The sequence below is a fragment of the Solea senegalensis genome, linkage group LG19 (assembly GCF_019176455.1).
Source record: "Solea senegalensis isolate Sse05_10M linkage group LG19, IFAPA_SoseM_1, whole genome shotgun sequence".
In the NCBI taxonomy this organism is placed as follows: Eukaryota; Metazoa; Chordata; class Actinopteri; order Pleuronectiformes; family Soleidae; genus Solea; species Solea senegalensis.
The window spans coordinates 16143480-16168843 of record NC_058038.1 but is presented as its reverse complement, the minus strand read 5'-3'; the positions used below and the strand labels follow the sequence as shown (position 1 = coordinate 16168843).

Genomic DNA, 25364 nt, shown 5'->3' with positions numbered 1-25364 from the left:
GGGAGAGGGTGTAGTTTTTTAAGATGCCCACCAGACGGCAGCAGATGACCGGTGACCGTACAGTGACCAAAATATATTACCATGGATCCGAAATAGTTTAAAAATGGCCGCGTTTACAGAAGAACCTAATCAAAGAGGAACTAAAAAAAGTTAGAGAGATGATCAAACACGTGACATGATGGCTCTGTATTCTTAAATGGAATTAAAGTTTACAAAAAAAAAGGAAGAATGAATGCTTCTCTTCCTCAGTAGGAAATGTGGCTGTTCCAACAACAAAGGACTGTCTTTGATGTAAATGACTGCGGATGTAGGTTAAAGCCCAAGGAAGAGATTAAAGATTGTTGTGGTCATCCTGATGCCTTCTTTTTGAAAAAGAAACAACAAAAAACAACATTTTCCCTTTTGAGATAGGGGTGTGTTTGACATTTCCATTCCTCATATATGTCCATGTAACTGAGTAATATGGCCAAAATCTGGCACATAATCTGTAATGACACCATGGGAAATTGAGCAGCCTTGGCAGAGATTTCCACTCTACAAGTGCTTTCTCTAGTTATGTGATTTTTATTTCATGATATAGTATTTGATATCGCCCTATTTCAGCTGAGATTGGCACAGCTCCCCCCACGACCTTCATGTGGAGGATAAAGCAGTAGAAGATGGATGGATATATTATTTAATCCCTCACTTCTAACATATATATGTTTTATTCTAGATAATTGAAGCATTTTAAGTGTCTAACAAGTCTAGTGAAGACAAGTCTGTACCTTTTAAGAACCACTGCCTTTAATATGCTTTTACTTATGAAGCTTTTTATTTCTTGTGTGCGATATATATATATGACAATAGTTATCACATTTAAAACATTGTGTACATGAAATAATCCATGATCAGAATCACAATATCTAAATGACATTATTAAGCAACAGAGACAACAGTGAAAAGACACCTCAACGTACATGAAAGCTGTAACTCATGAATTAATAGCATAAATATAATGTTTGGTTGAAAATTAAAGAACTAGATCATATCTTATGTCTCAATTTTTTAGTACAACCCCATGTTAAATCTTATTCTCCTGAAAAAAAAAAGCACAGTGCGTCTGACAGGTGTATGTTTATTGCTGGTGTATTCTTTTTTTTGAAGGAAATCAGCTGACCTGTGAGCAGACAGCAGTATAATAACCACCATACCATATCTGAGGATGTAGTTAGGGTCTTATTTATGCTGGCATTTGTGTGTTCAAAGAGCCTGGTGCTCTGGCTGTGGCTTCGTTCTCTGCAACCTCACTGATCAATACACACTACTCCATCTCATCTCTCTCTCACTATCTCATCTCTCTCTCACTATCTCATCTCTCCAGCTCCCTCGTACACACATACACACACACACACACACACACACACACACACACACACACACACACACATACAGAGAGAAAGCAAGTGTGTGTGGGTGTGTAGCAGTGGGTTGGGCCTTCATCCAAGACTTAGCAGAAACCTTTTTCCTTTATTAAAGTAATTTGCCTCCTTCCATTTAGTGATTTTTATTAGACAGAAGATTCATACGGATGTCCAACACCCACTTACATTTTTTTTTAATACCCCATTTTTATTTTTCTCTCTTTCTCCCCATATGACTCTATGCATATGTTGTGGGTATTTTTGTTTGCCCTATATGGACATGTGCTGATAGAATAATAATAGTAAGTGTAGTACAATATTAATTGTCCCAGCCTTGTGGATATGAGACAAAAGTAAAAACAGTGCTCAAAAGATCCGTCTATACCTTATATTTGATTTTCTGCTTTAGTAGTAGGCCTTAAGTTTAAGTTAAAGTCATGGTTATTAAATAAAATGATTCACTGAGTTATACTGAGAAGTATTATATTACAGTATTTAGCTAAAGCACCGAAAGGCCTGTCATCATAGAGCAATGACTTTGGCAGTAAAATGATATGATTTTTGCTCTCTATGGGTTTTTATTGTCTGATTTACACACAGTGTAGGTCAGGACCTCTAATCCAATCTCATTCTAGTCTGTGCCAATACAGAGAGAGAGATTTTCATGGGACACTGCATTGACCTCCATTCATAACTAGTTAATGCATAACCTCAAACTGAACCTAAACCACAATTGAAATCTTAGTCCTACACTTTAACCTCAGGAATAAGCCTCTGCCTCATTAGGACGAGGTCACAGATACAAGTACACACTCACCCCAACTCACACTCAAATTTAATTTGGGCTGTAAAGGTTAGCAACAACACTGCACCATAATCACATTTATAAAGTAAAGTCATGAGCAGAAATAGCCATGTGGTCCAGGTTCCCCTTGTTTGTTCATTGGTTTTGTTTGCTGTAGCACTGCCTGCGGCCTGAGTGCACTTCAGACCAGTCTGTACCAGCTATAAAGCCACACACACACACACACACACACACACACAGATGTCAGCACTTGGGGACGGATGATTTCATTCCACGCCAAGAGTCAGGTGCCCCCGAGGTCCACCACGGAGACGGCTCTTTGAAGCTGATTGAGAGGGATAGAGGGAGAGAAAAGGAGCGATGGAGGGTGGGAGTTGGTGAGTCATGTGAAGAGTAGAAAAAGACACGTACAAAAGAAGACGAGGGCAGGAAAGAGATGAAGGTTATTGGCACAATCGGGGTGACACTAGCGATGGAGGGAGATGAAGGATAAAGGAGGGACTGGAGGAAACTGTTCTATAACACACGTGACCTTTAAACAGTGGCTCTTCCAGTCACGCCCTGTTCAGCCATCTTTCACCCATCACATATTTTTATTTCAATTCAATGCATAAGCCATACATCATCATACATAGAAGTGATTTCTCATCTCTCCTCTATAACTACCTTACAGATCCTTATATCATTCTTCTGCTTCCCTCTCTCTCCTTGCCTCTTCCCATTGACCTTCTTCTTCTTCCTTATCTGTGTTCTGGTCGACAGGATGGGATACGGGCAAATATCAGACCATCGATTGTACGGACAGGCTGAGGTTCATCAACTCTCTTTTTGCTCCAGTAATCTAGTTAAAGAAATCAGGAGTGTTGTTTCAGAAACAGGTGCTCACCGGTCTGATGAGTATGTGTTATTGTGTGCATTTGTATAAACCCCATTTACAGAAAAGTAAACTCACTCACTCACTCACTCATCTTCTACCGTTTTATCCTCCATATGAGGGTCGCAGGGGGGCACAATCCACCAGCCATCCACTCTCACACTCACACCTATGGTCAATTTAGAGTGTCTCCAAATACAGAGTTTCTCCAAATACAATAAAAAACATAATCTGTTTTTTGAATCACTTGAAACCGATAACAACTAATTAAATAGATAAAGGTACACAGAAATAGTTAACAGTGTTTGCACTGACAAACATAATTGTATATTGCAAAAATATATAAAAAAGAAACACACATGAGGGTCACAGGGGGCGCTGTGCCAATCTTAGCTGACATAGGGCGAAAGGCGGGGTGTTCAAATACAGTGTAACAGATTATTATTTAGGTTGTTCACCATCTTCAGTACATTATTATTGTAAAAAAAAGATTCAATTCAGGGGAAATCTTAGTGGGATCAAGACCAAAGGGCGGAAACTGCTGCTGAATATGCGTAAACATCGCGCCCTCAGGCCTTCAGCCATTATATGAAATGAAAAACAGCCACATACCACAATCATTGTCTCTGGATTGTTATTCTGCCTGCAGTCCTGTCTCCTATAGATTCCATATTATGAAGAAGAGAATCAGACAACAGTGACAACATGGAGTGCTGAGCAGCACAATTCTTGTAAACAGCAAGAATCAGCAAACCTATACAGCTGCAACAATTAGTATCTACAATTCCATAGATAGATAGATTATCTATCATAGACCATTTCATTACTTAACAATAATGGCTTTAACCACTAAATCAAACGCTCCTGTTCACATTAACTCACACACTTAAATGTAATGGCTGTTAATGACATGCTGCACTTGTGCAGAATATGAAATAGCACAGAGCAAACCTGCGGCACATTTCAAAATGAACGTGATAGGAGAAACTACTACTAGTTTTTTTTTCTCAGTCATATAAATATTTTAGAAATGTAGAAAGTGTGATGAGAAATGAGCAACAGCCTGAATATACATTAGGTCGTTGGTTTCTTCATTTACTTGGAATGACACCCACATAATTTAATCTTCATTTGAATTTGACAAAATATTCATTATTAACTCACACACAACAAATGAACAAGTAAATATACTAATTGTTGCTCCTTAAACACAATTGGTCTTGTTTAACAGAATTGCGACTACCCCAGTTTTAATGATGGATCCAGTGCACACCTTTCAACATCACATCTGTTACTCTGTGTATGTACTGGTGGTGTTTTTCACCAACTTGCACATACATTAAGAATTCCACGACCACACACTGTATACTGCTGACATCCATGTCCTTACTGTATCTTAGTGCAGATACATCATACCAGTTTGTTAGATCACTGGAGGAGCTGTGTTTTTTTCTGGGTAACATGCCGAAGATTTGTCATCTCTGCTGTTCTGAATAACTCAACCTGAGCAGAAACTGCCTCGAGCAACACTGGCCCTTTTAACGTCCTCCACTTCTCCTCCTCTGGGACTTATTATTTCCGAAACCTGAAGGTTCATTCGCTACTGCTCTGACACACTTAAGGCTATATTTCTGAGAAACACATATTGGCACAAGCCGTTCAATAAAGTCTGGCTAAAATATGAAATTTCGAAGGGTATTCCTCGTCCCTTAAGTGTTCAGCTGCTACGAGGCCAACCATCAGGCGAATCAATTCTCATTCGTGTAAAATGTGTATGAGCGTAACTATCTAACTGACCACTGCGGGACAAAATGAAGTGGGTCTCAGTGCTGTTTGGGTGGCAGGGTGAAGTCAGCTTGGGGCCTTTAGGCTTCTGCAGCAGATTACACACAGTGCAGCTGAGGACACACACACACACACACACACATATTGAGGGCACATAACACAAACAGAGTGGTGTAATTGAAATGGTAAAAGGGCAGGTTGTTACATATCAACCTTTAATAGAATCAGCTGTAACATGGAGGCAATGACAATGACACACAGAGCAAGAGGGCAGTAATTGAACTCTGGCTGTCTGAATTTCTGAGTGTAGTTATAGAAAGCTGAGATTTGTCCAGAGTGTGACAGAGAGTGTTTGTCTGTACAGAGACAAACTTCTACAAAGAGCATGGATCACATTTATCTTCTGCCTGTTTCTGTCTGTTTTCCCATCCATTTATACATACATGCATGCATGTCACGTACACAGACACAGACACAGACAGACAGATACTCTGTTCTACATCTGTGTCTTCATGTAATTCCTCCCCAGCACAGATCACAGACAAACACAAAAATAGAGTGGATTTAAAAGCAAGGGCTTTCCAAGTGCTCGAGGCACTTTCCAGTTTTTCACAGGTTCTTAGATTTGAAGTGTGTGTGTCTGTGCACGAAGAGCACATTTGCATTTATCCGCTCTCGCGCGTCCCACGAGAGAAAAAGACAGGGATGATTTGTGCATGAGGGAGCAGTGAGAGTCTATCTGTGCCCTGTGCCTGTGTTTTTGTGTTGGTGTCACATACAGGGATTGGAAAAAGGAATCTGTGTGTGTGTGTGTGTTCTTGTGCTTGATACAAAGAACTGCAGGTTTCACTGTGAGAGAAAGACACATGTATGTAGCTGTATGTCTACATCACTGAATCACAGATTGCTCATCAGTGATTCAGCACCACACTCTTACACTATCATGCTATGCCACTGGTATCATAGATGGTGCCTCCACTATAATTGTATAGTGTGACTGTAAAGACTAAAAGGACTCATGAGACACATTACAGAGAGGGTGTCACATCGGGATAAATGAGATTCTGCAACACAGCCTCTAAACGTTACGACAGAACTCGATAACCAGCAAATGGAAATATTGGCTACAATTCAACTGTTTTTTGGCATTTACCACTAAAATCCTATTTACACTAAATCAATACAGCTCATACACACAAAGCTACAGTATACTAGTTCATTTGAATCCATCCATTAGTCCTCTTTCACTTCTCAAATGTTCACCTTATTTTGTAACCTTTTGTGAATTCGTCTGTCAGAGAATTGACTTCAGCGCCGGTGAACAGTAGAAAAATCATTCCTGACCTTTCTCTCTAACACCTCATGCTATTAAACCTCTCTCTGTCTCACAATCTTTCTCTATATTTCTCAGAGTACACAGTGTAGGATTGGCTCAGTCCTCTATATGTCTCTTACTTTCATTTCCCTACAAAGCCACGCTGTGACCTCGCATACCAATAGCAAGCGCTCTGCTCTTTTTTGCCACAGAAAAACCCTGCAGCGTCTAACAGCTTCCTCTATACTTGTGCTCTTGTGTGAACTCGGTTCTTTTTTCTTCTCTCTCCACCTCATTTCTCTCTGCTTCTCCTCACCTGCAGCAATTCTCTCCCCTTCCTCACTTTTTCCTCCTCTGCCTTCAACCACCCTTCAATCTCTGTGTCTTCATCTCTGCCTGTGTGACTTGCACACCTCCTCTGTTCTCCATAAACCCCACCGCCCTCCATCTGTCTCCATCCCTCGATACCGCTGCCTCTACATTTACACCCGGCTCTTTCCCTTTAATGCCTCTTCTCCCTCACCTTCTTCACACATCATTACCTCCTCCTCTTCCTCCTCCTCTTTCCTGTCCTTCTCCAACTGTATGGTAGTCTGAATTATTATTTAGCTTCCTTTGCTCACATTTCATGTCATTATTTCTTTAATTTACTGCTGATAGAGGTAGCGTTATCGTAGTTATCAGTATGCACAGTCATGACTCTGTGGCTCTGCCATCATTGATTGGACCGGCAGCTAAATATAGACACTGTCGAGGCTCAGCATCTTTGCCAGGCTGGAAGGAGGGATGATGAGTGGATGGAGGGATAGACACACACACACACAGACAGAGAGACTATGAGGCACTGTCACAGACTTACACACACTTGTGTTGGAACAATGCTGCGGAGTAGTGAATGGACAGAAATATAATTTTGTTTGAGTGAAGAAGGTGTGACATGAGCTGACCTTTTTACAGATTCATAACAGGGAGCTGACGAGGAATAACATTTATGGAACACACACTCACACATTGATGGATACACATACACAGAAAGTCATTCTTTTCTGGTGGACATATTGCTGTGGGCTAAAACAACATGACAAACCATTATTATTCAACATGCAGTATAAATCCAGAGCTGCTAGTCTATCTACAGACAGGCTGAGCAGAGAGAGAGAGAGAGAGAGAGAGAGAGCAGACAGAAGGAGAGGCAGAAAATATGGCAGGTCAGTTGTAACTCGGACAGACAGGTGACGTGAGAAGCAGACAGGTGAACAAAATCAGGCAGCTGAAGACAGAAGCAGGCAGACAATCAGAAAACAACGCCTTCATAATCTGTGGGATTTCATGTAAATGTGAGGACCAGTGTCAACACTCCTGCTGTGTCATAAATCAAGCCAAAATGTTATTTACATTTTTGGGTTGATTTATGATGTTTCATTATCTGAACTAAGCTCTTTCTGGGAAATCTGGGAAATTTGGTCTTTCTGTTGCTCCCAGTGCTTTAGTTTAATCACTGTTTCAGTTTTGTCACTGTTGTAAATAGGACCTTTTATTTTACGGAGAAAAATATATATACATACGAGGGAGACCTTACCATGACAGGTTATAGTTTAAAAAGAAATGAGACCAAAACCAGTTTAAATTAACCAGTTGTAGTTGTTTCCTGGGGAGAACTGGATTATTTTCAATTTCTGATTTTGACTTTAGATTAGTCAGCTTTTATATGTAATTATTAAAAACAGATTTATATTGGATACACTTAGTATTTTGGAAAATGTTCATGTTTCTAACTGAGATTTAGAGTCCTTTTAGTTGTTAGTGTCTTTCCAAGGCTGAAACAAAGGTTCACTCTAGGACACATAGCAGCAATCATGTTAGAGCTTTTTCTTCTCCCTCATGTTTGTTTTTTGTTGTATAAATATTTTCTTTTGTGTATTTTTGCACAGTATGATAACATTAGCTTGTTATTATACTTGAAGTGGCTGTGTTAGTCACCACTGTCAACCGATGGACCACACAGGAAAATGGCTGGGAATCACAGAATAGTTGTCAACTACTGGCTTCAGATAACTGTATATATATATATATATATGTATATATATATATATATACACTATCTATGTCAGATACATTATTACATGATTTCTCCTGGGAGACTTGTGCCGTTGATATGGTTCAGGAATCTCATTTCAACTTGTATGTGGAAATGTGAATCATTTGAACACACTTGATATAACATGTCTATGTTTGTTTTGTTCTCATGCCATTTCTCTTTCCTCTGTGTGTATTCTGTGTACAATATCTGCCAGGATGTGGGATGTCACCTGAAAAATGACATCCTGGTCATTTAAGGGAAAGTAATCTGGATGAAAATATATTACAGAGCAGTATTGTGACGGGATAACTTGAATCACGTGATCTGTGATGTTGAAGCTTAACTGAATTGTGTCTCGCTGGAGATCCTTGCTTTGCTGCTGCACTGACTGGACAACTTACCATACAGCTAATTCCATCCTGGCTCTGTTTTTCTATGGCAACAGCGTGTGTGTGTGTGTGTGTGTGTGTGCAATATGACTAAAAGCCCCTGCCAATAACAAAGCATTAGCATAGGCTATTGAAATGGAATGATAATGTCAATCACACAGATGCTTCTGTCGCAGTGTTGTGTCAGTGTGTACAACTGAACGTGCCCCACAATGTTTTTCATCCACAAGTACATACAGTATGCAGCACATGGAATTCACTTAACCTGCCCATGAAGCCAAAAGAAACACATTGTTATTATGCAGTGACTGCTGCTTTGGTGTTTAAATATGTTTTTAAATACTGGTAATACTGTAAAGTAAAGGCTGCTGATCTTATAATTATGTATGTATGTTCTTTCTGTGCCAGCCTAGAAGGATCTCAGGTTGATGACCCCCTAAAAGATGGATGGATGGATGATGGTAAGGTATAGTAAATGGTTTGTTTATTCATATAACACTTTTCTAGTCTTGATGACCACTCAAAGCTGCGTTACACTACAGATCTGCCATTCACCCCCATTCACACGTGGGGCAACGTGGGGTTAATTATCGAACTTGCTCTACCACTGAACTACCATCGCCCCAAACTTACAACCCAAAATTGTTTCTATACAATAGAATATTTTAGTTTGCATATTTTGCAAACTAAAATACTATTTATATGTACTTTAAGCAACAATTTTGCTTTACAGAGGCTGCCATCTTACATCTGCAGCCTGAACAAATCAACCAGAGCATGTGTTGTGTTTTGAAGTAGAAGATTACTATGAAAAAGAAGAACAGCCTTCACTGTAGGCCACCGTAGTTCCCTGAATCGGCATTATTTCCTCTCTCACCATTTCCACCGTCACAATATGGCGTTCTCTGTAAAGCAAGGCCCTTGCACATAAAAGCCTTTTTAATTCCAACTCCAAAGACCAAATAAGTTTTTATAATACTTATGTGTAGTAGTCTATATTCAATTTCTGCCAACAACCCGCCCGTAAATGTTGTTACGCACTGTGCCTTTAAAACATGTGTTAACAGTATTGTGCCCTGAAAAGTTGGATTGTTCATTCTCCATTCGCTTTAAGAGGAAAAGAAAGACTGATTGTAAAAGGTGAACAGCTCGAGGCAACATCCCCCTCCTCCCGTGTTCTCTCTCAACACACACCTCCCCCTCCTCCTCCTCCTCCCTCTCCATCCCTTCCCTCCCAACACACACACACACCTTCGCTCCCCTCGTCCTCATCCATCCATCCGCGCTCGCTCTGCTCCGCTGCTGGATGGTGCGTCAGGAGCGCATGAAGGACGGAGCCGGGGCTTCCCTTCTGTCTGATGGAGGCAGCAGCGGGTCCGGCAGAGACCACGTCCACTGTCTGTCCCTCTTGAGCGCGGAGACACCACAGAGGTAAAGACCCATTAATAACCTGTTGTCGTTTTCAAAGCGTGTTTTTTTTGTGTGTGTTTTTTGTCTGCGTGAAAGCGCGACGGCGGCAGATAAGAATACACAGGAGTGGATTTGAAAACCATCTAAACCTGGTTATGCTAAATTTGGAAGGATTTTAATGATGATTTTAAAAAAAGAAAAACAAAGGGGATCATCATGTGTGCGTCTGTACAGATCAGATGATAATCTGTTGGCCGTTGTGTTCTTACCTTTGAACAATTGTCCTACACACGCACAGCTTATGATTATATGTTTGTTTTTTTTATTCCAATAAGCGAAACACGTGAGGTGAGCTGATATTTGAGTGAGTTCATTTATGACACAAATATTTATATACTGAGCGTCATCAGGTGCGTCTGTGATGTTGCTCCCTCCTGTTGGTCATCATATCCTCTTGTAAGTAAACAATAGAAACTGCAGTGTGCAGTGTAACAGACTGCAAATCAATTAGTCTCTGACTGGAGCCTTTTCATTTGTAAGAGCATGAAGACTGAGAGCAAGAGCGCCGCCTCCAGTCTGGAAGTGGAAACTGTGCACAAACCTTCCTGTTACTGCCTGTGAATATGAATCAGTCTTAGGTTTGATGTTCATCCACACTATGAGACACAGAGTGAGACAGTGCTTTACCTTGCAGTGTCCAGAGGGGGCGCCCTCCACTTAAAGGTCCATTGCATAACATCTAGGAGGGTTATAAAATGAATATACTACCCATAAATTATAATTTCCATTAGTGTATAATCATTTTAACATAAAATAACTTGGTTTGTTGTAGCCTTAGATTGAGCCTTGTTTGTGCACTTTGTGTAACGGTGTTGCTTTACAGAGGCCGCCATCTACAATGCAAATTAAAAAGCTAATGAATAAATCAATGATTACAAGAGAGTGGAGAGAGGTGTGAACGAGTGTTTACATCCCTTCTAATAAGAGAAGTCTACCTATAGTTCCCTGTCGTGTTTGGTAAATAGAGGCATTTGTTTCAATCTGCAGTCTCACCATTAAATATCACAAATTCTTACATACTGAAGCTTTAATCACTGGATCCACTGGAGGCCAGGATGAGCCCGGCACATCACAGAAGTGACAACCTTTCTACATTATCATCATCTTCATCTAGATTTCACCCTGATGTTAAAGCAGCTACAGGTAGAAAAGGAGAGTAAATGCTCAGAGAAGAGTCAGCAGCTACACACCACCTTTGTGTTTGTGTAACCACACAGGTAAACACAACAGATGAGCCTTTGTGGTTATTGTCTGTGTGCATTTATTTGCATGTGGAACAATGTCAATATACATTAATATTGATGCACACGAGCTTGTTACAACAGTATTTCCCTCAACAGGGGAACTGTTAGCTGGAGTTAATTTAATTTTTCGTAAGATGAAGATGCTACATGATGGTGCCAACATAGTAACAATAACTGAATCATGTTTCCTGCGTTCATTTACATCATTGTAAATTAAAAAATATTCTTTTTATGCAATACAACCAAGTGGCAGCTGGTTGTGACATAATCCATAAGAATCTGAAGTCCCATTTTAAAGGTTTTTCTTCTGGAAAGTTTGGAGACTGCAACCAGTGTCCACACATATATGCTGTGCTTTATTGTCTATGTTCCTCTAAATTTACAAAATTGACATCTTGTTTTATTTAAGAAGTCCTGAAACTAGCAACCTAGACCATTAACTCCTCAGGAAAATGTTTACTGATGTTCAGTCAAGTGAGAACTAGAAGTAAAGCCCTTTTTTTTGCAACCAGTGGCTATTCATTAGATTTTTACATTCATATTGATGTCCTCCGTAGAACTGGGAATTTACATCCCTCTTTTTATAAATGGTCTATGTCTAAAACAAAGCATTAAAGCATAGTCTTTGGCAATGTTGATTTTATGATTATAGCCCAAAACGGGCTCTATCAAACAATACTATCAGACCTAACTCACCATGTATATGTGTAACAACCTGTTTGCAGCGTCTCTCGCTTTATAAGCGCAATGTTGCTGTTGCCTCCGTCTGTCTCGACAGAAAACAAATCAGCCACTGTGTGTAGTGAGCTAATGTTGTTGAGATAAAACATGAGACTGCTATAGGCTACTACTGTGAAACACAGAGAGCTGATAGACTTCATTAACAGTGTGTGGTTTTCACTTAACACAGATTTGATTATATTTAAAAGTAATGCACTACAGTTTTAGTTGAACAAACAGATGATCAATGACTAATAATCACAATAATGTGGCCCTATATTTCCAGATAAATGTAATATAAATATTATGTAATAATTACCTTTCACACCTGTTTTTCAATTTTATTTCCTTAAAAATTTAGTTATTTATGATGCTCTTGTTCTGGCTAATTATTCTATGAATCTTTTTTCAACAATTATTTTTTGGATTACTATTCAATTAATTTATTAATGGATAGAAAGTGAGTCTGTTAATTTGTACTTTGATTGGTTAATGATGCAAATGATGTCTTGTCCTTCAGTATGTGTGGAACTTTCATTCCCAAATGAGAACCTGTAACCAGTAAAGATTGGATATTTTGACTAATAAGTGACTCAAACAACGATGACGATCAACCCTGTGACCCGTCTTTAATCAGTCTCATCTGTATTATTCAGTAATCTACAGTATAATCCAGCTTCTGTTCCTAAAATGCAGTGCTCACATTGTCACACAAACTGACCACGTGACTAAACCTGACTCTTGTCACTCTTACAGATGCATTAATAGATTTGTTTAATTTCTCTTGTTGTTTACATTTGTTGTTCCATTTGTGTTCCTGTCCTTCTCCTGCAGATCATCTAACATCATCCCCTGCCTTGCCTCCAGTGCGTGTCTCTGAGTTTGTGTTTGATATGCACATTCACAAGTGTGTGTAGCTTGTGGAGTGCGTGTGAGTGTGTGTGTGTGTGTGTGTGTGCGTTATACCTGTGAGGTGAAGACATGGGTACGGTGGGAGCAGAGCGCCGCAGGCCCACGCCGGTCCAGACTCCTGAGGAGAGGGATGTGTGGCGGGATGGAGGGAAAGCCGGATGGAGGGATGTCGGTAGGGAAGGCTGGAGGGAAGGACGAGAGAGCAGCGTGGTGCAGAGCTACAGCTTCGACTCGTACCAGCTGGAGGAGGAGGAGATCAATAAAGATGCCCCAGAGCGAGGAGTGCTGGCTCTGTCTGAACCTGGTGAGGGACTTCTTCAGATTAACTGTGTTTGTGCGTCTGTGTGTCTGTGTAGTGACTGCATAGATAGACAAGGAACAACAAATGAGCTATCAAAAACAAATTTTCAATGTGAACAAAGACCACGTGAATAACCAGAAAAACAGTGTGTTTTTAGATAGATAACAGTTATTTTCCCAGTTTTAAAATGCCACCCCGTTAAGTGAAGCACCACCAGTGCTTCTGTATTACTTGAGCCAAGAAAAAATAAATAAATCTAGAGAATAAACGAACCTTCAAAATAAATGTGAAATCCCATTACTCATGGTTGCGAATGAAAACAAAGAAGATGAGCCACAACATCAAAGCCTGAATACCTGAATACCTGAATACGTGTTGTGACTGATCAGTGTATCAGTGTATGTAGATGAAGTAGAGCTATTCACATGTTTGTCAGTGTCAGTGTGTCGACCTGTTACACTAGAATAACAAATTACATTTATCATGTCATGTGCAGAACTGGTCTGTACTCTGGTCTGTAAACTGGTCTGTACTCTGGTCTGTACTCTGGTCTGTAAACTGGTCTGTACTGGTCTGGTCTGTAAACTGGTCTGTACACTGGTCTCTACTCTGGTCTGTACTGTCTGGTCTGTAAACTGGGTCTGTACTCTGGTCTGTCTGGTCTGTAAACTGGTCTGTACTGGTCTGTACTACTGTGGTCTGGTCTGTACTCTGGTCTGTACCTGGTCTGTACTCTGGTCTGTAAACTGGTCTGTACTCTGGTCTGTCTGTAGTCTGTACACTGGTCTGTACTCTGGTCTGTACTCTGGAGTGGTCTGTACCTGGTCTGTACTCTGTAAACTCCTGGTCTGTACTTGGTCTGTACTCTGGTCTGTACTCTGGTCTGTAAACTGGTCTGTCTGGTCTGTACTCTGGGTCTGTCGTACTGGTCTGTACACTGGTCTGTACTACTCTGGTCTGTATTCTGGTCTGTCTGTACCTGGTCTGTACACTGGTCTGTACTCTGTCTGCTGGTCTGTACACTGGACTGTAAACTGGTCTGCACTCTGGTCTGTACTCTGGACTGTAAACTGGACTGTAAACTGGTCTGTACTCTGGTCTGTACCCTGGTCTGTACACTGGTGAAGGTGGTTGACTCTTCTTAACTGAAATAAATTGTAATGTATCTGTATGTGTTTGTGTGCTACAGACAATTTTTTGACTTTATTAAACAAATATAAACAGAATGAGGACTTACATTGATGCAACATAGACATAGATAACTACATAATATGTCTTCAGGTAGTTTTTTGGCATTTAATTTGTGCATTTATTCTGAGTCTCTGCAGGTTAACTGCACTGTGTTGTGAACTGAAAAGTATGTAATGCTGAGAATATACGGCTGCTTTGTGTCACCGCAACCAGACACACAAAGGGAGAGATAGTGAAAATAAGAGCGAACAATAAGTGTGAACGTGTCAGTGTAGGCCGTGTTTGTTTGTAGATGATGGTGGAGTGAATGGAAGCAGTGATGGAAGGGCAGAGAAAGGAAGATGTATGAAAACACAGCAGGTCTGTTCGCAGAGAACTGCTGTGTTGCCTGGTTACTCAGGTTGTTCAAAGGGCACGTTAATCAAATCAGAAGCGACCAAGGAAACACAGTGAGGGCCCGAGCTCGTCAGAATCCCTCCCTGCTTCCTTTCTCTTCATCTGTTGCCTCTGTCTGTCTTTCTCCTGCAGCTGTCAGTCTCCATAGCTTAGTCTGCAGCCTTTAAAATAGAGGGTGAAATTTCCACACAGACTAAATCAGCCTGAGGATGAGGGATGGCAAACTCAGAAGCATTACTGAATTAATCCCAGTCATTAAAAATGAGAGGGGGGTCAGGAAGGGGTTGGATAGAAAGTCTGACTTCTGTAGTAGCGTATGGAAACAAGCTTATGGAAGACTTTTAATTAAAACAAAAAGTTAACAATGCAACTGAGCCACAGTGAGGACAAGTGTCTGTCCATAATTCAAGTGTTTTATATTTTTCTGTGTGGAGTCATAAAACTAAACTTTATGTCTTGACTCAAAAACAGTCAGACTAAGCTTGATGTTACTTGTCAGATTTGTTGTCACTGTTATGAACAGACATAGTTTTAATTTTGTGATCTACTGTGCAGAACCACAAAAAAATGAACTTGGTGTTGTGATTATCTCACTGTAATGCAATTGCATGACTCATCCTCTTCAAAACCAATTTACTTGCTTCATTTAGTGTAATTGATATATGTATATATATATATATATTTAATCTTAATTCATCATTTTTAGTTTGAATGATTTCTTAACCACATAAATATCATAAACATTAAGTTACTTTAGGCTGGACAGTGATTCTATAACGATACATAATTTGTTCAGTATAAATCGATTTAATGTTTAGTCTTTGCACAAACACACTTTGAGATATATGTTATATTCTTTACACTATTTAGGTCTTTTAGGTAGTATTTTTCTATGTTTTATTTAATTAGGATGTACAGCACTTTGTTTCAGCTGTTGTTGTGCTTAAAGTGCTTTATAAATAAAGTTGGATTGGATTGGATATGACACAATCATGTAATCACTATGAATGCTTTACTCCAGATGGGTGAAATAATTATGTTGTTGGTTGTTACTGTCAGTAAAACAAATTTCAAATGACAATTTACAGGTTTTAATAACTTTGACGAAAGAGCAAAAATCTATCTTTGATCTGACATTTATCATGATTAATATTAATATGGACTTATTAGAAAATGTTTATTTCTACTTTATACTATTGTGTGACAGATTTTTTACATTATTGATGCACGTTGTTTGGTCCATAAGGCTTTGAATTTTGGACGCAGTTTTCTAAATCTAGATAAGGGTTAATAGAAATCCTGCTGCACATCCTGTTTATTTTTACTCTCAGCAAACCCAATAGGAATGTCGGTACACTTGTAAAAAGGGACAATTTTGACTTGAATCAACAACTCCAGTTATAGCGTATGTAACGCGTCATTAAGATGTTTTCCCCTTAAGTCTGCCATGCAATAAAAATGCTCAAAAACCTTGTGGAGCCATTCAAAGGAGGCTCAGAGCATTAAGAGAGGATTATGAACTGTTATATGAAGGAACCACATTTTAACCATGAAACTGAGCCGCACAATTCCTCTGATCAATCTTTCAGCAGCGCAACAGGAACAAGCTCCTCTCCAGCAGAAGCAGAGCAGAGGTGCTGCTGCTGCTGCTGCTGATGATGATCCTGCTGCTACTTCATTCATCCTGATTAGCAATAAAATGAAAATTGAGCACTGTACCCAAATGTTTTTGATGTCATTTTTATTTTCAGCGAGTGTATGAGCAGGATTTCATTCCTCTTTAAACTCTCAACTCTCTCATTCCCGTTCAGACTTTGAGGAGCCAATTCCTGACGACCGTTACCATGGCATCTACTTTGCGATGCTATTGGCTGGAGTGGGTTTCCTGCTTCCCTACAACAGTTTCATTACGGAGGTGGACTACCTGCACAGCAAGTTTCAAGGTATGAATATGCACAAGCACGAATAACCACAGGCGTGTACTTACATTTAAATCACGTATCAAATTTACATGTGCATGTGTGAAAAGTGCTCAGGACTCACGGCTCTCACGTGTGTTCCAGGCTCATCTATAGTGTTTGACATGAGTCTGACGTACATCCTGGTGGCGCTGTTGGCCGTCATCCTCAACAATGTGCTGGTGGAGAGACTCAGCCTGCACACCAGGATTACAGTGGGTAAGTAAAGGGACCGTTTCACTGACACATTAATAATTATGAGCAGTGGTGGAAAGTAATGAATTACATTGACACACGTTACTGTTATTGAGTAGGTTTTTTATGTACTTAATTTTACTTTTACATACTTAAGTACGTTTTTTTTTGGAAGTTCTGTACTTCACTGTGTTTTAAATTACATCTGTTACTGAGTAAAGAAAAAAGTTGGCCTGAATTAAAAATTTAAAAATAAATAAATAATTTATGCACCAGAAACTTTGGCAGTGAATGATGAGGACAGACAGCTGAATTATGAGGACAGGGGAATGAAAGATAAGGACAGGTGAATGATGAGGACAGACAGGTGAATAATGAGGATGACGAATGATGAGGACAAGTGAATAATGAGGACAAGGAATGATGTAGACAGATGAAAGATGAGGACAGGTGAATAATGAGGACGAGGAATGATGAGGACAAGTGAATGATGAGAACAGACAGCTTAATGATGAGGACAGACAGGTGAATGATGAGAACAGACAGCTTAATGATGAGGACAGACAGGTGAATGATCAGGACAGGCAGGTGAATGATGAAGACAGGTGAATAATGAGGACGAGGAATGATGAGGACAGGTGAATGACGAGGACAGGTGAATTGGCGTTAATTCAGGAGTGTGAAAGTTAAAGCATTTGTGACCTTTGACCCATTTTGAGTTTACGTGTTTACATATTTAATTTTTTCAGCACAAGTAACTTTTAAGCAAGCTACTGTTTTACTTTAACTTGAGTATATTTTGAGATCAGTACTTTTACATAAGTAAAATTTTATCAAAATAGTGGTACTTTTACTTGAGTGGAATATTTCAGTACTCTTTCCACCTCTGATTATGAGATAATTATCATAATTGAATCTTGCAGTATACTGTTTCAAATGTTTTAATGGAGCCTTGGCACCTTAAGTCAGCGCAAAGTAAACAAAGCAACATTGTTAAAATACATAATGAATGTGTGCTTTTCTAAAGACTTTCACTTAAAGGTTATGTTTTGTTTCCCCCACTGAATCAAAAAGTAATCATCTTCTCTTTTTCTCCTCCAAGTGAACTCACAGTTGTGCACATCTAAGCAGGTTTTACACTACAATTACAATGTGGCCCTAAATTATTCATTATTTCTTCCCCCCCAATGTCTGCAGTTAAATAGTTTTAAGTAGAACGCTCACATTGGAGATTAACACAAAGGTATTAAAGTGGTTCAGCCTACATATATGATCTTTGAGCAAAAAAAAAAAGGGTTCTTTAAAAATGTATTCCAGAGGGGAAATGGATATCTCCACACATGTAGAGAGTAAGAGCTCAGATTTACAGCTGCGTTCTCTGCTGTCTTCAATAACACTGTCTCCATCCTTGATGAAATGTCTTTTGAAGTGTTATGTCTGCATAAGACCTTCTCTCCCAAGTGAATTGGACTGCAGTAGAAGGAGATACAGCGCACACATCGTCCTTGACAATATATGTTCAGTGCAACTACTCTTCACAGACCATCTGTCTCTGTGTGTGTGTGTGTGTGTGTGTGTGCCTGCAGGTTACATCTTAGCCCTGGGGCCGCTGGTCTTCGTCAGCGTCTTTGATGTCTGGCTTGCAAAATTCACCACCAGACAGGCTTACATCGTCAACCTCGTATCAGTGGGAGTCGTAGCCTTTGGATGCACAGGTACTACTACACCAGTACTGTCTCTGTAGCCTGACAGTGTCTTCCTGCACCAAAAAGAGCCAGTTACAAAAACAGAGCTCAATATTAGACTTGTCTTCATTAGGTGGTTGGTCACAGCTGCTTATTAATTCTAATGGGTTTTTTTGTATCTGCTGGATTTATATATATAAGCCACAGTTTTTGTCAGTCAATAGACTGGGATTCGCTTTTAAATACAAAAGCTACCACTGGTGATCATTGAGGAGCAGAAGTGCCAGATATTGGTCTCCTCCATCCATGAAAAGACAAACAAAAGGAAAGTGAATATTGGGCTTTCACTAGCAACTCTATATTTGCTGGTGTGACTTGAAAAGATTTCATCATAGACTGGGAACATTTATGCTTCAACATCAAAGACTGTGTAACACCATCTCAAATGCAAATTAATGACTATAGATTAATTTTTCATTAGTTTTATTTAGTTTTGACTTTTTGTTTTTAAAATGAGTGAGTTTAAATTAGTATTGAGAGCGGGTTTGCTAGGTTTTATTTGTTTTAGTGTTAGTGTTAGGCTTTGAGATAGTGTCTTCCACATTGTGTGGCTGAGATTAGCGCCTCATTTACGTGCGTTGGACATGTTTCATTCATTCAGAATGTTGTGGTCATGGTGAATTTGACCAGGATTTACCTGAGCATTATTACTTTGTGTGTGAGTGCACAGGATATTGGTCATTTCACTTTAGAAGTTTCTTTAGAATAAAATTAAAACGCAGTCACATATAAAAAGTCATATTTATTGTGTGGCTTTTACAGGATTGGACCACACTGGCCACCATGGTGTTCTGTCATCTTCTGTACAAAGTAAAGTATAAATGTAAATATTCGGAGCTGGTGTTAGAACAAGCACCAGCCGTAAAGGTTCTAGTTGGTTCTAGTTCAGCTGCTGTTAAAGACTTTCATGCCGATCCATTTTCCTTCTTGTTACTGAGCGTGAACACAGAGTCACAGAGCCAACACCACCACAACACTGGGAACACTTTTATTAGTGGAGGTCCACAGGTCACACCAGCCTCTCTCGTGTGGTTTGTAAAGGTTCAGGCAGTTGTGCCTCTAAAGTGTTGTTATTGTTGTTATTATAGTGTTGAATCTACAACCTAATCCACTGTTTACACTTCCTCCTTGCTCCTCAGTGCAGCAGTCCAGTTTCTATGGTTACATGGGGATGCTGCCCAAGAGGTACACACAGGGGGTGATGACTGGAGAGAGTAAGTATGCCCACACAGACAAAGATGTCTGTCTTGTACCCGGCCCCCATATCTGAACTCAAATCTCTCCTGTATTCAGGCACAGCTGGAGTGATCATCTCCCTCTCTCGCATCTTCACCAAGCTGCTCATATCCGATGAGAGGAGGAACACGCTCATCTTCTTCCTAGTCTCCATTGCCATGGAGATGCTTTGTTTCCTGCTGCACCTGCTGGTCCGACGTTCCCAGTTCGTACGCTACTACACCAACCACGCCCAGGGCAAATGCCCGGGCAAAAGCCATGACCCGCGTGACAATGGGACTGGATACAGAGTCCACCACGATGTCACTGCAGAGGAAGTAAGATTTGTAAGTCTGTGGACACTTTCTAGACTATATTTATGTTTGTGTGTGTGTGTATGTGTGTGGAGTATTGGTTCATCACAGAAAATGCTACAGCCTGACAAAGCCACTCCAGCTGTAGATTTGTTTATGTTTAAGGTCCAGTGTGTGACATTTAGGAGGGTTTAGTGGAAGAAGTTGTCTTTGTCCCAGAATACAAGAACTACTCAATCTATTTAGTCCACTTCTGCTATATAAGTGTCAATAAGCCCTTATTTCAGATCATTAGTATTACTCCGCATCGAGAGGAGCCAGATGAGGTGGTCGGGCACCTGGTTAGGAAGCCTCCTCGAAGCCTCCCTGGTGAGGTGTTCCAGGCATGTCCCACTGGGAGGAGACCCTGGGGAAGACCCAGGACTATACTGGGTTGGCCTGGGAACTCCTTGGGATTCCCCTGGAAGAGCTGGAAGGAGACCCGACCTCGGATAAGTGGTAGAAAATGGGTGCATGATCATACACCCCGTCTCCTTGTCAGTCGAAAAATATTTACCAGTTGGGATTTTGCCATGTTTCTCATTGTTGTCTTATTCCTCTACATACCAAGTTCCTCTATTAATTCCAGGTCAAAGTGCGAGGGATAGGAATTGTAGACCGCCTTGGCTACTTTCAGTCCAATTGAACATGTACAGTACATACGATTATAGTTGAATTACCAACTGTCTTAGCAGGGTGTGTTATTCTGACTTTGAGAAATTAGATTTTTAGTAAACTTTCAGTTGAAGTATGTCACTGAAAGCAGTTTTAATTTGGTGTAAATGTGATTTTGTAGTGTCAGTGATTAAGTATTTTCTCCAGTCTGGCTTTGAAAGAATGTCTTTGACACTATGTGGCTGAGATTATCACCTCACCAAGTGTTGCACATGTTTCATTCATCAATCCTTTAATGAACAACGTTACAGGGACCAAAATCAGGCCTCTAAATTACACCTTCATGTCACTCATTGTTTTGTTCATTCCTGTGAGTGTTTGCGTGTGCAAGAAGTGGTGGAGTTGGGAAAAAAACTTCTTAGGCAATTTTTTATTTGTTATACTGGCTTCTCAGTGAAGCACCATCATCACTTTGCTGGATTTTTTTTGCTCCAGCTCCCAAAAGGAAAACAGGAAAGAGAGATGAAGAGCAACAGATTAGGGAGTGGTTTTGGGGGATGACGTGTGCAGCGATACAGAGTGGTACGGACGATGTTTATGAAAGATGGAGACAGATGGAAAGAAAAGGCTGCAGAGGCTGTTTAATGGGATAATACTGAAAGAAAGAGGAGAACGAGGAAGAGGAGCGGACATGACATCAGACAATCACAGAAAGATAGTAAAGGAGGGGAGAACATTCCTCTTTGTTGTCATTCAGCACACACCAATTTTGTGTGTGTATGAGCTCAGAGCTTAAAAAAACATCACCTCAGGCTGTTGTCGTTTCATTAGTGTGTGTTGGTAAAAATGCACAAGTGTGTTTCTTTGCTGGACTATGAGTCTGTAATACTAAACTGAAGTGCAATTGAAGTCCCTCTGTGTTTTACTGTGTGTTATAGGTGTGTATTATGTGTGTGTGTTTCATGTTTGCTTCATCTGGGGGTTGTCTCAGGCTGCTCTCTGTTCTGGTTGCCAGGGGAAACCAAGGCAGCGCTCTACATCATGAGATAATCAAGCAGAGTGGTGCCTTTTGGCCCTCAAGTCCTTCTAATCAACTAATGGATCTCTCTCTCTCTCTCTGTTTGTGTGTGTGTGTGTGTGTTGCTTATGCACACTTGTGCTTTGAGATGTGCACATGAAGTGTGTAGAGGGGTGTGTCTATGATTGGACGAAGGTAAATGTGTGTGTTTGTTGGCTTCTGTGTCTGTGTGTGTGTGTGTGTGTGTGGCCGTGGGGCTTATTTGCAGTCCGCTCTGCAGTCTCTCTCTAAAATCATTGCATCAACCTGCAGCCGCTCACAGCCTCCCCTCTCTAATAGCCGCTGCCATAAAAAGCTGATGTCATGCAGCCAGGAAGCCATTATCAGTCAGTGACCAAAAAAAATGAAAATAATGATCATAAAAAAAAAATAAAAACTCTGAAAGGATGAAAATCAAACTGCTGCCATGGAGCACTCTGCTGCAGATCAATCAATAGATCTGTGAAAGCCTTGAACATACTCTTACGACATTAACATGAGGACATAGCTCAAAAATCTTAAGGGGATTTAGCTGATAATTTATCAAATCAGTGGACCAATGTGTAGGATTTAGTGACATCTAGGGGTGAGATTGCAAACAGCAAACAAACATGGAGGTACCACATGGCAGACTGCAAAGAAGAGGACTCACTTCAGACCTCAGTCTAAGACTAAACAGCGTTTGATTTCAGGTGGTACTACTTAAACATTTTAAAACGTCTCTATCGTGATTGTCACGGCAACAACAGAAGGCCACAATGTCTCAACGACAGTGATAACAACATGTTTGAAAAGTGCTCATACTTTTGAACAGTTAATATAATGACACTGTGTCTCTTGTGTGTTTGTTTTACTTCAAATGGAAAATGTCTGTGTGTGTGTGTGTGTGTGTTTCACTGTGTGTCTCTATAGGGAAATGGTGGTGCAGGACCGTCCACCACAGAAGAAGGTGTTGAGGACTTTGTGGGCGGCACCTATGTGCGATTTGATGCCCCAAAGGTCAAGATAAGAAGAAGCTGGCCTGGTGTCCGTGGTACGCTCTCTTTTCTTTTTAAAATCTTGTATCCTCATTGCCCAGTTATTGATGAAAATATAATGATTTTCTTTTTGGTAGTAGGACTCTTTTTTCACATTTTGCCCCATGTTTGCGTGTCTTCTCCAAACAGACATGATCTTGCATCGTTACGTGGTGTCACGTGTGATCTGGGCGTACATGTTATCCATAGCGGTGACCTACAGCATCACTCTATGTCTTTTCCCTGGGCTGGAGTCAGAGATTCGAAACCCCACCCTCGGGGAATGGCTCCCAATCCTCATCATGGCCACCTTCAACATGTCGGACTTTGTCGGCAAGGTGAGCTTTCCCAGAATCAAACGCTGCATGCTGTGCTTGTTCTAGCAGCGCGTCACTGGTGATGGATTTATGTCGGACTTTTTCATTCCTAACATGATATACAACATGAATCCACAGATGTCATATGTGATGAGTGTCATATCACTCATAAATAAATCAGTGGAATCAGGGAATGTGGATTAATATTTCCCAGTATATTTTAGAAATTGTATGTTTATTTCTGTGTTACTCCTGATAGCATTTCACACTTGTCCTATCAAGTTTAGTGTTTACAGATGCTGCCCCCATGTGGCCAGAAAAGTTACTGAAGTAAAAAGAACTCAAAAAACCATAAACTATTCTTAATTTACACATTTTGTCTATTTAAGTAGTTTCATAAACCTATTTCCTTTTATGTGGGCATCCATTATGTGAGTTTGTCAGCTGGTCTTTATTTATAGAACAATATATGTATATATGTGTACATATACTGTATATATATACACAGTATATATACAGGATTATGTGATTTAATAGCACACCAGGCTTCTTAAACAATTAACATGACCTTGTCTGGGGAAAATTGTCAAAGGAGTCGTCCCATTTATTAAACCCATGAGTAAACGTGTAGTTTGTCCATGCAATGGTTTTATCTGATATTCAAAATTAAAACCCTATCTGGTGTGGTCTCCCTTTAGTAGTGAAGTGGTAAGTGCAGGAGAAGTTTAATAGAAGTTGAGAAAAGAAAATGAAGTGGAGTTATCTGTTGTTACTTTCTGGTACCTGCTGTCTCAGTGATCGTCACTGAAATGTCTGCTGCTCCTCAGATCCTGGCAGCACTGCCGTATGACTGGTCTGGAGGCCGCTTGCTCTTCTTCTCCTGCCTCCGTGTTATCTTCATCCCTCTCTTCGTCATGTGCGTGTACCCGGCCAGCTCACCCACTCTACCCCACCCTGCCTGGCCCTGCCTCTTCTCCCTCTTAATGGGAGTCACCAATGGATACTTTGGCTCTGTGCCTATGATTCAGGCTGCTGGCAAAGTGCCGCCCGAGCAGAGGGAGCTGGCAGGTACGCTACTCTAATCATTTTTACACTGATTGATAATATTGAAATATTAACTTTGACACAACTAAGTGATGTTTCTTCTTTCAAGGTTGAACGTGTTCGTTGTTACAATCATTTCTCATACAAAAGAAATCCTGTTTTATCTCTTTTATGGTAAGCTGTAAGAACAGTGTTTGTTGAGTTCCTTTATAAGACCTCAGGTTTAGGTTAACTTTTCAAACAGTATTTATTATTTATTACTATTGCCATTGTTGTTTTTTTAGTCAGGCCTCCTTCCTTCTTATGAATGATAGGTGATGAGTTGATGGTGTAGAAAGAAACCCCTCTGACACAGGACTCGTACCGAACAAAGGGATTTTATTTGGTTACAAGTCAGGCATCAGACCAAGCTCTGCAGCAGCTCAGGAGAATGTTCCTGCTGAATGTTCGAACAACTCTGTCTGTTTGCTTCTCAATGCAATGAAATGCACATCTTTAACGAATTCAAGACAAAACTTAGCTGTGTTAATGTGTTCATCTAAGTTAATAAACTTCACCATTCTTTCTGCTTTCTGTTAAAGTTAATGCACAAATGCGGAACCAGAGCACACAGCAAAATGATGAAATGTTACATTGGTTGAAAACAAAGAATCCTGTTCACTGTCCTACAGGCAAATACTTTGTGACAATGGGAATAAATAAGTGATGGCAGACTTCACCCCATTCACAAAAACGTCATACTTTAGTATGTCGTCCAAAATGTGACAAAAAAGTCATACTTTAGTATATCGACCAAAATGTGACAAAAAAAGTCATACTTTAGTATGTCGTCCAAAATGTGACAAAAACATCATACTTTACTATGTCGTCCAAAATGTGACAAAAACATCATAGTTTAGTATGTCGTCCAAATTGTGACAAAAACGTCATACTTTAGTATGTCGTCCAAAATGTGACAAAAGTC

At 40.2% G+C, this 25364-nt stretch overlaps 1 protein-coding gene across 2 annotated transcripts; it reads left to right on the top strand.

Moving 5' to 3' along the window:
* The first annotated feature begins 10018 nt into the window (after positions 1 to 10018).
* slc29a4a (solute carrier family 29 member 4a) lies at positions 10019 to 24636 on the top strand. 2 transcript variants are annotated; one of them, XM_044050212.1, is made up of 10 exons: positions 10019 to 10082; positions 12920 to 13301; positions 16697 to 16828; positions 16949 to 17062; positions 18625 to 18753; positions 19923 to 19997; positions 20077 to 20336; positions 22936 to 23056; positions 23190 to 23377; positions 24184 to 24636. In XM_044050212.1, exons 2-10 carry the CDS (start codon positions 13067 to 13069, stop codon positions 24436 to 24438), a joined length of 1509 nt encoding a protein of 502 aa, XP_043906147.1. In that variant the 5' UTR covers positions 10019 to 10082; positions 12920 to 13066; the 3' UTR covers positions 24439 to 24636. The 2 variants fall into 2 exon arrangements, with proteins under 2 accessions (XP_043906147.1, XP_043906146.1); XM_044050211.1 differs by having other exon boundaries at positions 20077 to 20345.
* Positions 24637 to 25364: the final 728 nt, after the last annotated feature.

What these genes read in the sequence shown, in the direction of transcription:
- slc29a4a (XM_044050211.1), top strand. Translation starts at nt 13,067, where the DNA reads ATGGGTACGGTGGGAGCAGAGCGCCGCAGGCCCACGCCGGTCCAGACT. An exon ending in GCACACCAGGATTACAGTGG is followed by an intron (nt 17,063 to 18,624) that starts GTAAGTAAAGGG and finishes GTGTGCCTGCAG; the next exon opens with GTTACATCTTAGCCCTGGGG. An exon ending in TGTCGGACTTTGTCGGCAAG is followed by an intron (nt 23,378 to 24,183) that starts GTGAGCTTTCCC and finishes GCTGCTCCTCAG; the next exon opens with ATCCTGGCAGCACTGCCGTA.